Here is a 16,585-nt window from a genome sequence, read left to right on the forward strand (position 1 = left end):
CAGGCTAGTATTTGGGAAAGCGTGTCACTTACCAGTTGAACTTGTGCATAAAGCATATTAGGTAATTAAGGAATTTGATTTCAATTTGAAAGATGTTGGTGAGAAGAGGTTATTGAAATTAAATGAGCATGAAGAGATAAGGAATGAATCTTATAAAAGACCTAAGATTTACAAAGAAAAGATGAAGAAGTGGCATTATCAAAAGATTCTGACTAAAAATTTTCAACCAGGGCAACAAATATTGCTTTATAATGCAAGGTTAAGATTATTTCCAGGCAAACTTAAGTCCAAGTGGATGAGGCCATTTGTTGTGATCAAAATTTATCCTTATAGAGCTGTGGATATCAAAGATCCTAAAACTGATAAAATATTCAAAGTAAATGGTGACATGCTAAAATCCTACTTTTTAGGTGACCAACTTAAATTAAATGACTTTTAAATTTTGGGTCAACCAAAATAAGCATTGGTTAGGTCAGGCTGATGACGTAAAACAAAGCGCTCTGTGGGAGGCACCTTATAGTTATATGTGTGTTTATTTTTATTGTTATGTTATTGTGTGTGAATTAGGAAATTCTGGTAGTAATTTGATTATATATTAAGTTAGTGATTATTTTAAGACCATAAATGATGTCTTAGACTGATGTCTTAGACATGTTAAAACGAATGTTTGGATGTTAAGTTGACCTGTGCTAAATTGAGCACTGGCACTTAAGCACTAAGATCCGGTGCTTAAGCACGATAGTTAAAATAAAACATGTGTGAATTTTGGTTACTAGAAGTTCTAACTACAAATTGGTTGGCTTGAACATGTAAGAGCAGTTCTAAAACATTCCTAGGAGTTTTAGGAAGGGTTTAGGAAGGGTTTAAAGCCTATAAAGGGTTTAAAGCCTATAAATAGAGGGGGTATGAGGAGAAATCTCACCACACATTCATTTTACCCTAAACTCTAAGTGAAAAAGAGAGGGTCTTGGAAAAATCTCATCTTGGGAGAGTGATTTGAAGAAGAAGGAGAAAGTAATGAGAAAAAACTTTATTAGTCAAAGTGTGTAAGAGATGCCTAACAGTTTTCTAGCTGTTAGTATTGAAGGAATAACAGAAACGATTACTAAAATTGGGGCTAATGTGGCATCAATTAAAGCAAATGTGATGGAAGTTAACGCACATCTAGATCATATGATATGTCAAATAAAGATGCAGTTTAGCCATATCAATTTTATAGAAGAATCAGATAAAGCTATGTATCTGAAGAACAAGTGGATTGAAGAAGATTCAACCAGAGTTATTAATCATCGTCCATTATTTTAGATATACATACCAAATGCTGAAGAAGAGACTGATGATAGGCCAGAATTTAATCCATCAACTAGAGAATGGAATTAAGCTCATGATTTAGTGCTTATGTTTAGTGTTGTGTGTTTAATGTTTGTTTGTCAATGTTAACTGTGTTTTAAAGTGTTTTATATGTTAAGTTTGTTTAGAGTCTGTGTTAGAAATTTTCTCATCCAAGACTGTTTGGATTGAGAATTTTTGTTTAAAAAAATGTTTGTAATCATTTGTGAATGAACATAAGTGTTTTGTTTGTAAAAAAATTTATGTTATTTAGTATTGAATCAAATTAGCTTAAATTGGTGAAGCTTGAGTTAGAAGAAAGTGAGAAGGAAGAGAAAAGTATATAAAATGTTTTTGAGACCATAGAGGGTTGGTCGACTTAGGCTAAAAATGCATTTCTCTTAAATGAAAAAAATCAAAATTTATGCAGTGGCACCTAAGTGTCAAATCCCACACTTAAGTTCTGACTAAATGATAGATGGGCACCTAAGAGCCAAACCATTCTCCCTTAAGCGTCGGTTCCCAAAAACCAGATTGCGAACGATTTTAAATGAATTTTTGGTCCAAAAATCGCCATTAAACCACTTCACTTTGCCTTCTTCATCAGTTTTTCACAATTTAGAGAGCTAGTTCTTTATCTTAAGTGAGGATTTCCTGGTGGATTCAAGCCAAATTTTTTAGATTTGATCTTCTTAAGGTAAGAGCTTCACTTCTATGCAAAATTTTTGTATTTTAAACATGTATTTTGAACACATTCATGAGCTACCCAAAAATCTATATTCATGGTGAAAATTTGGAAAAAAAAATTGATAGAAAATGTATAGATTTGTTAGTTTAAGCTTTTAAGAGTTGTGTTTTATGATTTGGAGTTGATTGTGGAATTTATTTTGAATTTTATACAAACTTTTAGAAAATGGCACCAAGAATGAAAAGAAGGAAAGGAAAAGCTCTGTTCAATTCAAGTAAATTTGTTAGTTTGAGAGCTTATGATAGGTACAGTGATGCTTTTCGTACAAGGAAACTGATTCCTGAGCTACGTTTCAAAAATCTGGGAGGAGTTGTTGAAGAGTTGATTGTTAGCCGTCGGTAGGAGAAATTATGTTATTATTCTGTTGTCACAGTGATCTTTGTAGTACGAGAGTTCTATGCAAATCTCTCAGAGGCTGATGAGGAAGGACTTATAGTATAGGGGAAGACAATACCATTTTCTTCTGAGGTAATTAATCAGTTTTACCATTTGCCTCCTAGTACTTTGTGTTTTTACGTAAACTATAGTCCTACTGAGGAGGAGCTAAATAATATTATATCATATTTAACTGATGGGAGAGGATTATGGAAAATTACAAATGAAAGAAGAGTAAATTTTTCTACTTCAAAGTTGGATTCCAATGTAAAGGCATGAAATTATTTTATCTTTGCTCATTTGCTACCTAGATATCATCTGAGTGAAGTGACCCAAGAGAGAGAAACCTTGAGCTACTGCATTCAGCAGTCCAAGCTGATAGATATTGGAGGATTGATTTATGGAGTTATTACCAGTTCTTCCATTGCTGCTACTACCGCAGGTTTCTGCTACTACGCTGCTACTACCGCAGGTTTGGGATTTGTATCCTTGATCTTTTCATTATGTGAGCAGGCTAGTGTTAGATATAATAGTTGGGAGGAGATCTTATAGCCACTGAAGCCCATTAATAGTGTGACTGTGAAGGCTAATTCACATCATTTTATTTGTTGTTGGAAGGGTGGATTCTTCAGTAGTTCTGCTGCCTCTACTTCACAAGCCTCTACTTCACATGCTTCTACATCACGGGGTTAAACTTCTGGATCCGCTGAGTCTCAGACTGAGTTATTACAAAAGATTTTAGATAAAGTCAATCAAACTGCGGATAAGGTATTGAATTTAGAGCATTTTTTTAGCATGTGGATGGGTATATGAGAAGAAGAATTGATTATGAGGAGGAATACAGCACATCTATGGAACATCTCAATAGAGGTAATCGAGATGTAGTATTTTCTTAGTACCCTAGATATCCACCATATGAGCCTACAACTACTTGGCGTAGTGATGATTGTTATGGGGAAGATGATGGTTAGTTGGATTTGTTGTTTTGTTTTCTGTTTTATGTTATTTTTTGTTTATGTATTGTAAATTGTGCAAGTATTTGTACTTATTATTTTCAGTTGAGACTTTGAAATGGTTAGTTTTAGTTGTTGTGTTTTATAGACATTTCTGTGATGTATTTGTACTTTTGTGTAGTTAGTATTTTTGTGTGGTAGTAATTATGTTAATTGTATGTTATGGTAGTAATTATGTTAATTGTGTTGTTTGGTGTATTTAGTTAGTGTTTGTTGAACTTAATTCAAAATCTTGAAAATATTTAAAATTTAACTAACTTTTTAATTTACTACCAATTTGAAAATGTTTGTTGAGCTGCATGTTAAAAATTTTTTTTCAATTTACTCCCAGTTATTTTTCCTTATGTTCCAATTGTGTTTGTTTTCCAGTTTGTTTATTTGCTTTTTAGTTATACTCCACTGCATAAAAGTCTAATGAATCTCTTTATATTAAGTAAAATTAAAAATTTGATCAATTTAATTTTCTACTCCTGTTTTTAATTTTTGTACTTGCTACTTGCTGTACTTGCATATTTAGGATATGAAAATTCCTGCAAGCATGTTATAGTTAGTTTTCATTCCTACTTTTATATATGCGAAATGTTTTATTTATGTTAAAAATATTAATTGGAGCTTAATTTTGAAGAGGTTTTTGAAACAACCCTTGATAAAAACATGGGAAATAGTCTATGGACACGAAAATTCCTTCAATTGGCTTTGAGAAGACAACTTTTAGAAGATTCATTGAATGAAGACACCTTTTTGAAGAGACACCAAGGCAACCCTTGGATTTTTATTAGAAAAGACTTAGATTTTCCAAAAGAGAAGGCAAGCAACCAACCACCAAAATTTACAACCGCCGCCACCGCCGTCGACCACCTTTACTTTATTTTATTTTATTTTGAGTGTTAGTTTGTATTGTGAGAGAAGCAAGAGAATTAAAAGGAACTTCATAACATTTGGTGAGGAGAATTTGAGATAAGTATTTATTTTTGTGACTACACTTGGTTTTTTATTCAGAATTTATGTTTGGTTTTACTTCAGATTTCTTGTTTGGGTGCATGATTTCTACTTCTAAACTCATGTGTGGTTGTGTTTTCTCCATGGATTCTAAGTAGGTTTTTTTATCTTTTTCCTTAAAATGATAATTGATTAGATGTTTAAAGGATGTTGTGTGAAGTATTAGACTTCAATGTTAGAAGAAGTTGTGATGATTCAAGACCTTGCACTTCATTTACTTCTTGATTTGGCCAATTAAGTTGTTAAAACATGTTGTGAGAAGATGTAAGATCCAAGATGGTATTGTTTCAGTTAATAAATGGTTGGATACACAATATTGATTTCATGAATGAGAATGTAGTTCATGGGCTTAAGTGCAAATAAATAGGAAAATATATTTTCAAGGGTGTAGAATTAGAGGAGTTTAGAGTGACAAGCTAAAGCCCCCAATTTGATTTATAGTTTTAGGTTTTGATACGAGATGTTAGCCCCCAGGTGAAGGGAGAAGATGAAACTCTAGAGTGAGAGCTAGTATCTTTTTTGCCTAGCCAGCCTTCAAGACTATTCAAACAATAGATTAACTAATGTTCTTTATAGAATCTCTAATAAGGGTAAAGAATATTATTGCTTCTATCTGACACAACACATTTAACATACATCCACAACTGAATTTCTATATTTATCACTGGTTCATGGTAAGGAAAAAGATATTTTATTTATATTGTCTTCATCTTGCAAATATTTAGTTAAGTTAGTTAGTTGCTTATTTTATTTTTATAAATCAATTCAAATTTTTATTCTTATTATAACATTTTTAGTTTGAGTAAGAATATATATTGCTAAGTATTTTGTTATCTAAAACTAATCCTTCTACGGAAAACTAATCCTATTCAGGACTTAATCAGAAAGTTCTATTTACTTGGATAATGATACGTATACATAACGATATGTATACATTTGTAGTATCCCATATTGAAATATTATAGATATAATTGCATACATTGCATTTTACATCTCTATATATATAAAGTTGGGATCAGCTCCCAAATCACATAAAAATTTTTCAAAAAACTTTTGCCTACAGCACAAGGAATAATAAAACTATCAAGATGTTTAAGTTTTTTATGAAGTCTTTTTTGAATTATAGCGCTACACTCTTAATTAAATGCAACTGTCTCTTTGTTTGTAAAGTTCATTATTCTATTAAGTAAATCCTTCATAAACTTTACATAGCTCGACATTTATTCCAAGGCTTCAACAAATGGAATATTTATGGTTAGTTTCTTAAATATTTCCAAAAATTTTAAGAATTGTTTATCCAATTTTAGTTGTCTCAATCTTTGAGGAAATGAATGTGGTGGTTTTTCTACAGTAAATTCATTGGTTTAATAGTATATTCTGAGTTATGATGAATATATTCCTCAGATTATTCAACCTTCTTTCTCAACTTCAATCTTATTTTAAACTTTTGTTTCCACTTCTTTTTTTATAGCTTTAATTTGCTCTTTATTCTGGTCTTTAGGATTAATCTCAACATTACTAGTAAGAGTTCCCTAAGGCCTACTGCTAAGTGCAGTAGCAATATGTTCCAATTGATTCTCAATGTTTCTAATTTTTGCTCTCTGATTTTGTAATTGATGACCCATTTGTAATATCAATTTTTCCATAGTTAATTGTTTCTCCCTGAATTGTGAATTGCTTGTTAAAATTGGGAGGATAATAAGGTTTATACTTAGTATTTCCTTGATTGTTAAAATTTCTCAGAGGGTTCACTTGATTGTTTCCACATTGTGGATTTATACCATTAGAGTTATTATTATTTCAACTTAAATTAGAGTGGTTTTTCCAACCAAGATTGTAATAATTAGAATAAGGATTATTAGGTCAATTATTTATTGCATTTAAAGTTTCATATGATGATTAAGAATCTATCATTTGTTCGAATGAATTTTCCTCAACCACTGGTGGTGTTTGAGATATGTTCATTCCAAATTGATCCAACTTCTTTGATATTGCAGCTATTTAAGAAACCAAAAAAGAAATTACGTTAGAGTCATGAACACTTGCTACTCTTTTTGGATTTACCCTTTCAGAGGCCTATTGGAAATTGTTAGTAGTCATATCTTCAATTAACAAATATGTTTCATCGAATGATTTTGAAATTAATAATACACCAGCAACAGTGTCAATAATAGATCTAAGAGATCCCAATGATCCATTATAAAATATTTGAATTATTAACCAATCTGGTAAAGCATTGTGTGGACACTTCCTAAGGAGATCTTTAAATTGTTCCCTAGCTTTATATATTGATTCCCCTTCAAACTAGCACGAAAATGTAATATCGTTTTTAAGCTTAGCAGTTTTTTATGGTGGGAAATATTTAGCCAAAAATTTCTCAGATAATTCTACTCAAGTTATGATTGATCCAGGTGCTAAAGAGTTTAACCACATCTTAGTTTTGTTCTTTAATGAAAAAGGAAAAGACTAAGTTCGATAACATCATTCGACACTCCATCATATTTAAATGTAACACACAAATCTAGAAAACTAGCAAGATGAAAATTTAGATCTTCAGATGGTGTTCCCATAAATTGATTATTTTGTAAAATTTGGATAATAACAGGTTAAGTTCAAATGAATTTGTATAGCCAACTGAGTTTCATCTACTATAGGGTTAGCATAGTCTCTTAATTGTCTATGTTGATGTTCATTTCCATACATTGGTCATTTTTAATTGTTTTCATTTTGTTAAGTTCTTTTGTTTTCAAATTTCTCTAATTTTTTGTTCTTATTCTGAATCATAAGCACTAATCCTTCAGATCCTAATCTTCGCATACACAAATACAAGTAATAATTATAAAAATAAGCAATCACACAAGAACATATATAAATTTTTGTTCTTTTTAAAATAAGATTTATAGTTCAAACAAAGTCTTTTAAGTAATTTACTGCAGCGTCACCAGCAATGGCGCCAAAACCTTGATGCGGGACTATTTTGTGTCATAAAATATTTTTCAACACCACAATACAAAAGACAGCTATACTAAAAAATTTGCATATTAATCACAATAAAAATCACTTCAGTATAATAAGTTTTCTCTTTTGAAATATTTAAAGCTGTCACTCCTAGTGAATGAAGTTGTACTTTTAATTTCAAATCGACACTAGGTTGCAAACGCATGTATACGTATCGCTCAGGTTCTAATGAGTCCTAAATATCGATCCAACGGGGAGGTGAAAATTTGTTAGAAAAGGCCAAGCAAAAGCACAATATTTAAATTATAGAAAACTTTTGTAAGAAAAGATGACTAAATTTGTTTAATGTAACTGAAGAAACTACACTTACTACACCAATATCTAAACTTCAAAGCTAAATTTACTAAAAACTAAACTAGATTTTGCGGTGAAGAGTTCAAAATTAAGAAAGCATTATTCCCCTTTATAACGAGATTATAGTAAGTGAATTATCAAATTGAAGAAAATTGTATTGTGTCAAATAGGAGTAATTATATTATTTATTCTTTTTACAAGCGACAAAGAACATTGGCTAATCTAGTGTTTAGTCTTAAAATCCGCGGTTAAGCTGGGAAGATACTGGCTCTCACTCCAGAGTTCCACGTTGCCCTCGCCTGAGGGCTAACATCTCGCTTTAGTTTCCAAACATCTGTACTAAATTGGGGATTTTAGTCTATCACTGTAAAATCTCTACTTCTATGCCCATCAAAGAATATTTTCTCATTTATTTGCACTCAACCCCATGGACAGAATATTTTCTCATTTATTTGCACTCAACCCATGGACTATATTCTTACACATGAAATCGAATGTGATTCTTATATTATTGTAGAAAGCATAGCCCTCTTGGATCGTATGTTTCACAACAAATTTTAACATTTTAATTGGCTTGATCGAAAAGTAAATGAAGTTCAAAGTTTGAATCATTACAATTATGAAATTAAATTATTGTACAACAATCTTGAATTTTCACATGACCAATTCCCTTTGTAGGAAGAATGACAAAGAAATATACTCAAAATTCATGAGGAAGATACAATAAAATATAGATTTTATATATAAAAACAAGTTTATAAAATAATAAAGAAAAGTAAAACAACTTAAATCAATCTCTTTCCCAAGAAAATCTCTTGAACTTTCTTTGAATCTCTTTCTCTCTTTACAATAACAATCAAATCACTCTTAGAAATGTAAGGAAGAAGAAATCTCTCACATTCCCTCTCTTCTATTAACTCTTAGAGACCCTTACCACACTATGCCTCACTTTGATACTCATACCCCCCTCACTCACACCACTTTTTCTGACATAAAAACACTTTTATGATGTAGGAATGAATTTCCCAAGAGTCTCCATATGCACTTCTTCAAAATCCATCCAAATTCAATGCATTTGTGAACTCAATGCATTTGTGAAAATAGCCATCTTTGACATTTATGCCATCTTCTTTGTATTATGGGCATCTTTGACATTTATGCCATCTTCTTTGTATTATGGCGCCGAGGCGCCACTTCAACTTGTTGGCGCCGAGGCGCCAGTTCAACTTGTTGAAAACGCCGTCTTTTGACTTCAAATTTCGTTCTTTTTGCATCCTTTAAGCTCTAAATGCCTAGACTTGGTATACATGCAATAAAATATGAAAATATCTTTCTTTAAAGTGCAATATCACCAATTATAAGCCTTAAAATTGAATATTTTTTTTGGTGTATCATGATGCCAATTAGAAAATTTGTATCTCTACCCAACCCTCAAGCTTGACGATGAAGTTGTAATTGAAGGTGAAGAGGGTGTTATGACATATGCTATTATGCTTGATCATAAAAAGATACAACAACATACATTAATGTGGATACAAAATAAAAAATGGAGGCTCTCAAATTAATGGAAGATTGTGAGAAATAAGAAAGAGAAAGAAACTCAAAACAACACGTCTCACCCTTCTTTTTTCCTACTTTTTCTTGCATTTTATTGAATTCTTGCAAGAGCTAAAAAAGAATAATCAATATGTTATTCTAAGATAATAGATTGTTAAGAAACTAATAATTTTAATTACCTTCAAGCGATAAATAAAGATACATGAGATTAATCTTTATTTTTAATTGATTCAATGTATGTTTTCTTGTGAAATCTCTGAGGAGTCAGTATACAATCGAAGAATAACCATAGCCGATACAAAATAAAAAAAAAAAGAAATTTTGAATCACATAAATACAAATTTCATTTTTCCTTAATAAAAAATTGAATCACATAAATACAAATTTCATTTTTCCTTAATGAACTGAGTCGAACAACATTTACACTTACACAAATTAGTCTTCACAATTGCACCCCTACCTATTAGTCTTCACACTTATACTTATTGTTCTAATAAAAAAATTTGAAAACAAAGAAAAGCAAGTAATCACTTTAGAAAATGCAAGCATTCACCTTCTATGCAGTAATTCAGCATACTTCCAAAATTACATTAAAGTTAGAAATTGCTGAAAATGGCGCTATGTGCTAAAAGTGCTCAATGGGTTCTAGAAGCATTGATAAGAATAGAATTTTAATACTTCCTTTTCCTTAGAAATTCTTGAAATTCAAGCTGATTGTGACAAAAATGTGTTTAAAAGCATTTCTAGAAGCATAGGTAAGCATAACACTTTTAGTTCCTTTCTTAAGTTACCAATTACTCTCAAAATCCAACCTTCTTATTATGTCAGCCTCTAATAAGCTAATTGATATAGGAATCAATTTTCTATATTGTTATGTTATGTTCCAAACCTCCATTCAAATATTTTATTGATAAACTATTTGATAATATCTCTGTCAATAAAAGAGAAACTTTTTTTTTATGCGCTAATAGATAAAAAATTTGTATAACTATAAACTTTGTTCTGCAAAAAATAAACTGGGCAACATGATCTAAAGCAGCAATCTAAGAACTTATGAAGTAAAAATGTTAGGTGTAAATGTGATGAAACATAGTTTATTGATTCACATGTAGCTCTCTACTCACAATCTCATGATCTATAATGCCCATAATTTTTTTGATTAATGTTGAAATTCTTGAATGTTGTTTATTTCAAGTAAATCATAGAATAAGACAACATAATGATGATGCATATGATGATTAATAGTGCTCATCCAAAAAAAGAAAGGGCTCCCTTGCTACATACGCTGTCTGATCTCCACCGTCTATCAATTTTTTTTTTATTTAAAAAAAAAATTGGGGCCCACCGAATACAGCTTTGCTCTGATGGACGGTAGAGATCAGACAGCGTATGTATTTTTACATATCTTGTCCATATCAAGTAGGTGTGTGAAGTCATTCAATGGAGCACCACAATTAATATCATACTGAAAATTCTATCTAAATCTAATACAATAATGCATTGTATAATCATCTAAATTATCTAATATAATTGTGTAATTAAAATGAGGAACAACAATATTGATTGGAAAAAAGATGAGCCCAATAAATAATATATCTAATAAAAAGTTAAATTTTAGTGCTCATCTTAATTGGATGATTTAATAAATAAAAACTCAAAATGCTAAATATCCAATAAACTTTATGATGGTTAAATTTCTTTTTTTTTAATAAAGATGAACCCAATAAATAATATATCTAGTATGAAATAGCTATCTCAAACTTCAAAAATACACACTCAACACTATAGCGATCCAATTTTTTTTCTTAACACCATTTTTGAAAAATTTTATGGGAGGATAATAATCCAAAAATTTCGTTCGCAGTGCTTGGGCGGCCTTATTTGGTCAACTTGTATGCCACCTAAGCATAAATTTCGGACAGATAGGATTGACATGGGTCCCACAAACATCAATAATTAAAAAAATAAATAAAAATAAATAATAAATTAAAAAAGCTGGTATTTTAAGATTTCCTTCTTCCCCACCTCACCATATGCTTCTCCAAATGCCAAACGTACCACCTCTGTAAAGCCCCCAACTCCACCTGCCTTTCTCCCAAAATATGACTTGTCTTCTCCCTCTCCTCCCCTTCATCCTCCTCCTGTCGACCGCCGCCGCCGCCGCCGACGCGTCCCTCGCTCCGTCTGCGGCAGAACGAATACCCCAGACCCCGAGGGCTTTGATGTTCACTTCGTCGATGCCATGGAGAAAGTCTTCCAAAACATAACCATATCCGGTTTCGCTACCTCCGTGTCTGGCAACGGCTCCAATCTCACCGTCTATGGTCTTGGCCAGTGCTTCTCATACCTCCCTCACCTCAGCTGCCAGCTCTGCTACGCCCAAAGCAGAGTCAAGCTTCCCCACTGCCTTCCCGCCGTCACCGGCCGCATCTACCTCGACGGTTGCTTCCTTGAATACGCCAACCGCAACGTCTCCCTCGATTCCGTTGATTCCTCCGATACCTTCGATTGCGGGAACGCAACTTTCCCCAAAGGATCCTCTCCGATGACCTCAACCTCTCAGTTGGTCCGAAATCTGACGGAGGCGGCTTATCAGAAGAAGAACTATTACGAGGTTGGGAGCGTCGCGGTCTCCTCGGAGCTGACGGTGTACGCTATGGCACAGTGTTGGCTGTCGCTGAATTCAAGTGGATGTAAGGCTTGTCTGGAGAAAGGGAGGGATAATCTGGTCGGCCGTTGTTTGCCTGCCTCCTCTTCGGATGCGAAGGCGATGAATGCAGGATGCTTCATGAGGTATTCGACCTCTCCTTTTTATTTGACGGTGGATGGGAGCGGCAGCGGAAGCTCTTCTCACGGTGATTTGATTCTAGTGCAATCATGTCTGCTTTGCTTCTTTAGCTTGTATTTTTGTAATTAACGGATCTGTTTCTATTCTGCTGCAGTTTGGATTTGGTTGATTGTAGCTCTAACTATTGCGGTTGTTGTCTTGGCTATGATTGGGGCTGCTGTTTTCTGGAGATGGAAGAGATCTTCTAATGTTGAAGATGGTAATGAGTGTTTGAACAGAAACAAACAAAACCCTAATGTTTCCACCTTTTTTTTTATTATTTTTGGGATAATGGGCTGTGGAAAGTTTTTTTATTGGATGTAATGAATGGATTCTTGTGCAGATGGTGCCAGCGAGGCCATCAGGGCCATCTCAAAATCTCAACTAAGTTTCAGATATGAGGATTTGTGTCGGGCAACAGACAATTTCAGTCAGAATAACAAGCTTGGGCAAGGGGGTTATGGCTCGGTTTATAAGGTAAATTTTCACTTTTAATTCTGGGGCTGTTTTTTGTATCTAAATCATATGAACTCAAATTACAGATTAGGTGGTTATGTAGGATTCAATCAATGGAAGTATTGTTCAAGATTGTTATATGCACTTGCAGGGGACTCTGCCGGATGGGAGAGAAGTTGCTGTTAAGAGACTTTTCTTCAATACTCGGCAATGGGTTGATCAGTTCTTCAATGAAGTCACACTAATCAACCAAGTACAGCACAAAAACCTTGTAAAGCTTCTTGGTTGCAGCATCGAAGGACCTGAAAGTCTTCTTGTGTACGAATACCTCTGCAACACCAGCCTTGATCACTTCTTATTTGGTAAGAATCAAACTCAGTAAGTGCTGATTTCTGAAACACCAGTAGGAAACCTAACTGTGCTTTTTTACCTGGTTATTACCTGCAGATCCATCAAAGAAGCATGTTTTGGATTGGGAAAGACGACTAGATATCATCCTTGGCACTGCAGAAGGGCTGGCTTATCTCCATACTGCTTCGGTTGTAAGAATCATTCATAGGGATATAAAAGCCAGCAACATACTGTTGGATAACAGGTTCAGGGCCAAAATTTCTGATTTTGGCTTAGCACGTTATTTTGCAGAGGATCAGAGCCATCTCAGCACTGGTCTAGCAGGAACTTTGTAAGCTTAGAGAAACCCAAATTTCCTTCAATTCTCCTATTTTTCTGTTTCCTTTCTCCTGAAACTTGCTTTTGCAATGCTTCCAGTGGCTACATGGCACCTGAATACATAGTTCATGGCCAGCTAACTGAGAAGGCGGACATCTATAGCTATGGAATCGTTGTTCTTGAACTTGTTACTGGCCGAAAGAACCAGAACTCAATAACAACATCAACAGAAGGTCATTCACTCATGCAGCTGGTAAGATTCATGCTCAACTCTATTATAACTGCACCGACGAATTTGGAGGGGGGCGGATGGGGTACGTGCCCCATCCAATTTTTTGCGAAACCTACTGCCTCCTGTGTTTCCCCTCTGCACTTTCATTTCCTGCCCGCATTTATATTTGGTGAAAGTCATTTAAAAGCCCTCAAAAAATATAACAAATATAAGAATAGTTTCAGTTAGCTAGCACCTCTAGTGTTGGAATTCAAAATTTTTTGGGGCATTAACTCATACCAGCAAATTCTCATATGTATATATAACACCTAACTATACCTTTTACATTTATACCACCCAAATCTCTTAAATTTCATAAAAAGTACCACCATTTTTAACTTTTTATGCATTGGTAAGATTACATGTATGTAAAAGTTGATATTTTTGTGCTAGCTATATAAATTCATGGGAATCGAGTGGTCTGTATATAAACCTTCTTTGTTTGAGAACTTTTTGAGCTCCTCCATATCACTATTACACATGGCCATAATTTTGCATTGATGTACACATATTGGTCAAATTATTCTTACAACTACTGAAATTAATATATTCATAAAATATTTTCAAGTATATCACCAAATATCAAAAAAAAAAAATTCTGAGTTACTTGAACACACCAAAAATGGGGAACATAAATTTAATTTGCTAAATGTTATTTAAAAAAAAAGAAAAATTTTACATACCATACATTTTTTATGTATTTACATATCTAACACTTTGAAGTTTGATATTTACATTTATAATAAACTTATATATGAAAATTTTTATTTCACTTTACAAAATTTAGTGATAGTGTTTTTGATGTTATGTTTAAGATTAGAGTGGTATGCATGAAAATATGAAAGTTTAGATTTTGGATATGTAAAATATAAGAGTTGGGTGATATGTATGTGAATGCATAATAAAAAAAGGAAGACCCTGGCCTTTTGGAGAAACACTGAATGTTAATCTCAATGAGGAGTTCATTATCCCAAAATGATTAAATGAAATAAATCCAACATATATATATATATATTATATATATATATATATATATATATATATATATATATTTGAAGATAAACTGATGGTGCTATAATTGCAAATCGTACTCGTTTAAATGCTTCAATTAAATTTCTCAATGCTGGTTCCAAGCATGGATGGAAATGGCTGAGATAATTTTTGATAAGTTGTTCTGTGCCCCCTCGCATTGAATAATTTCATGATCTGGCACTGTAGACCAGCGTATAATATGGTAAGTTGTGTGGATTAACAAAGCCTTCCTCTGCTTGGTAACAGATATGGCAGCATTACAACTCTGATACATTGATAAAATTGTTGGATCCTGATCTTCAAGGAAAGTGCACAGAGGACGAAGCCCTCAATCTATTTCATGTCGGGCTTCTCTGTGTCCAGGCATCTCCGGCATTGCGGCCGCCAATGTGGAAGGTGGTCGAGATGCTAACAAGCAGATCGAAGGAACTTCCGGTACCCAGCCAACCTCCATTCATCAACATTAAAGGGACAGATAGTAGAAGCAGAAGCGAAAGCTCGGAGACTTCTTACCTGCTTTCCTCCTCAGCCAAGTCCCTCGATTCTGGACAGACATCAGTGAATCAGGTATCCGTTAGTATTTTTCAGGGTAGGTGATAAAATTTTGCTCATATTTTCCTTTGCATCTTGGTTGAGGATTTTTTTTTATTTTTGAGCTTGTTTCTTTTTTTCATTGCCAAGGTATAGATGTAAATGCTTTAAATTTTCTTTGGATAGACTAAAAAAAGGAATTTTAAGAAACATGTATAGATAATAGATGTTTGAATTATATATGGAATCTATGTAAGATTTTGGAAAGTTTAGTAACATATTGCAGATGTTTGCATTAGATATGATATCAATTATATTGTTGAAATGATGTGCACAGTTTTTATTCTGTGAAACTATTTAGCAAATCCTTCTGTTAATCAAAGGCCACTTCAGAATTCATGGAATCGTAGGAAGTGCGAAGGAATCCACCGTCCGAAAGGACAAATATTTACATATAGAGTACTGCGTGTGTATAGAGGTTATTCGGGAGTAAACGTTGGTCTTATTTGGGTTAAACCCCCATTAACCTGACAAAACTTCTGAATAACAATAAAAAATTTGAGCGCAGAACCGTGGAATATATTGATAGGTTATTGGGGGTTACTGAGAGGTTATTGGAGTTAATACTCCAAATAACCCCCAATGACTGAGTTATTGGAAGATTATTTGGGAGAGAATGCACGTAGAACTACGTCATCTGAAAGAGTGCTACTTCCTTATGTAAATATGATTATAAAATTGTTGGGAAAATAAATTTTTCATTATAAAACTTCTATTGGTTACAACAGCTCCTACATTGTAGCAGATTTTGTTCAAAATAGTTTCCTGTCCCAGAAAATCTTTAAAAGCAACACTAAAGAAATGGTCAAATCGAATAGTATTGACACTCTGTACTACAAAATGATAAAAAAGCTGCAGCAAACAGACTCTTTAGTTCAAACATAATTATGTAATGGCGAAATGAAAGATCTTGATGTCCAAATAAATGATTGTATCTAGAAGCTTTAGCTGCCCAGCTCTGCCTTGAATGTGGGTCTGCAGCATATGATAATGATGAGAAATGAGGGACTAAAAATAGATCTATTATTGATGAGTAGAGGACTAACTCAAAGATTACGGGATTATTAGTTTATAATTTTTTATCCATTATTTAAACCAGGGAATTATTTAATGCCACTTTCATTGAATCAGTCAGCACCCCAGAAACCTGGATGTCTACTATTTCGGCCGATATTATACAACTAATATTTATTATATGGAATTAAATAGGAAGAATAAATGATCAAATGAAATTCTGATGTAATAATTTTAATATTTTAGTTTATTCTAAAAATGAAATTTAGCTTGGGAGAATATAATTTCAGAAGATCAAGTTATGTTTACATGGGTTATGTTTTTAGTGTTTTAATAAATAAAACTTATTATTAAGACTATTCTACGGGTTTGCTGTGGATTTTTTTTTTTTT

General features: G+C 33.0%; 1 protein-coding gene across 1 annotated transcript; it reads left to right on the forward strand.

The window, feature by feature from the left end:
- Positions 1-2,242: 2,242 nt before the first annotated feature.
- Positions 2,243-15,264, forward strand: LOC110039097 (cysteine-rich receptor-like protein kinase 2). Its single transcript, XM_020744050.1, has 9 exons — positions 2,243-2,415; positions 2,764-2,935; positions 11,342-12,188; positions 12,276-12,380; positions 12,504-12,637; positions 12,768-12,978; positions 13,064-13,298; positions 13,385-13,538; positions 14,835-15,264. Exons 1-9 carry the CDS (start codon positions 2,243-2,245, stop codon positions 15,183-15,185), a joined length of 2,382 nt encoding a protein of 793 aa, XP_020599709.1. The 3' UTR covers positions 15,186-15,264.
- The last annotated feature ends 1,321 nt before the right edge of the window (positions 15,265-16,585 follow it).

This window comes from Phalaenopsis equestris, unplaced genomic scaffold, assembly GCF_001263595.1.
Source record: "Phalaenopsis equestris unplaced genomic scaffold, ASM126359v1 Scaffold235211, whole genome shotgun sequence".
NCBI classification, from domain to species: domain Eukaryota; kingdom Viridiplantae; phylum Streptophyta; class Magnoliopsida; order Asparagales; family Orchidaceae; genus Phalaenopsis; species Phalaenopsis equestris.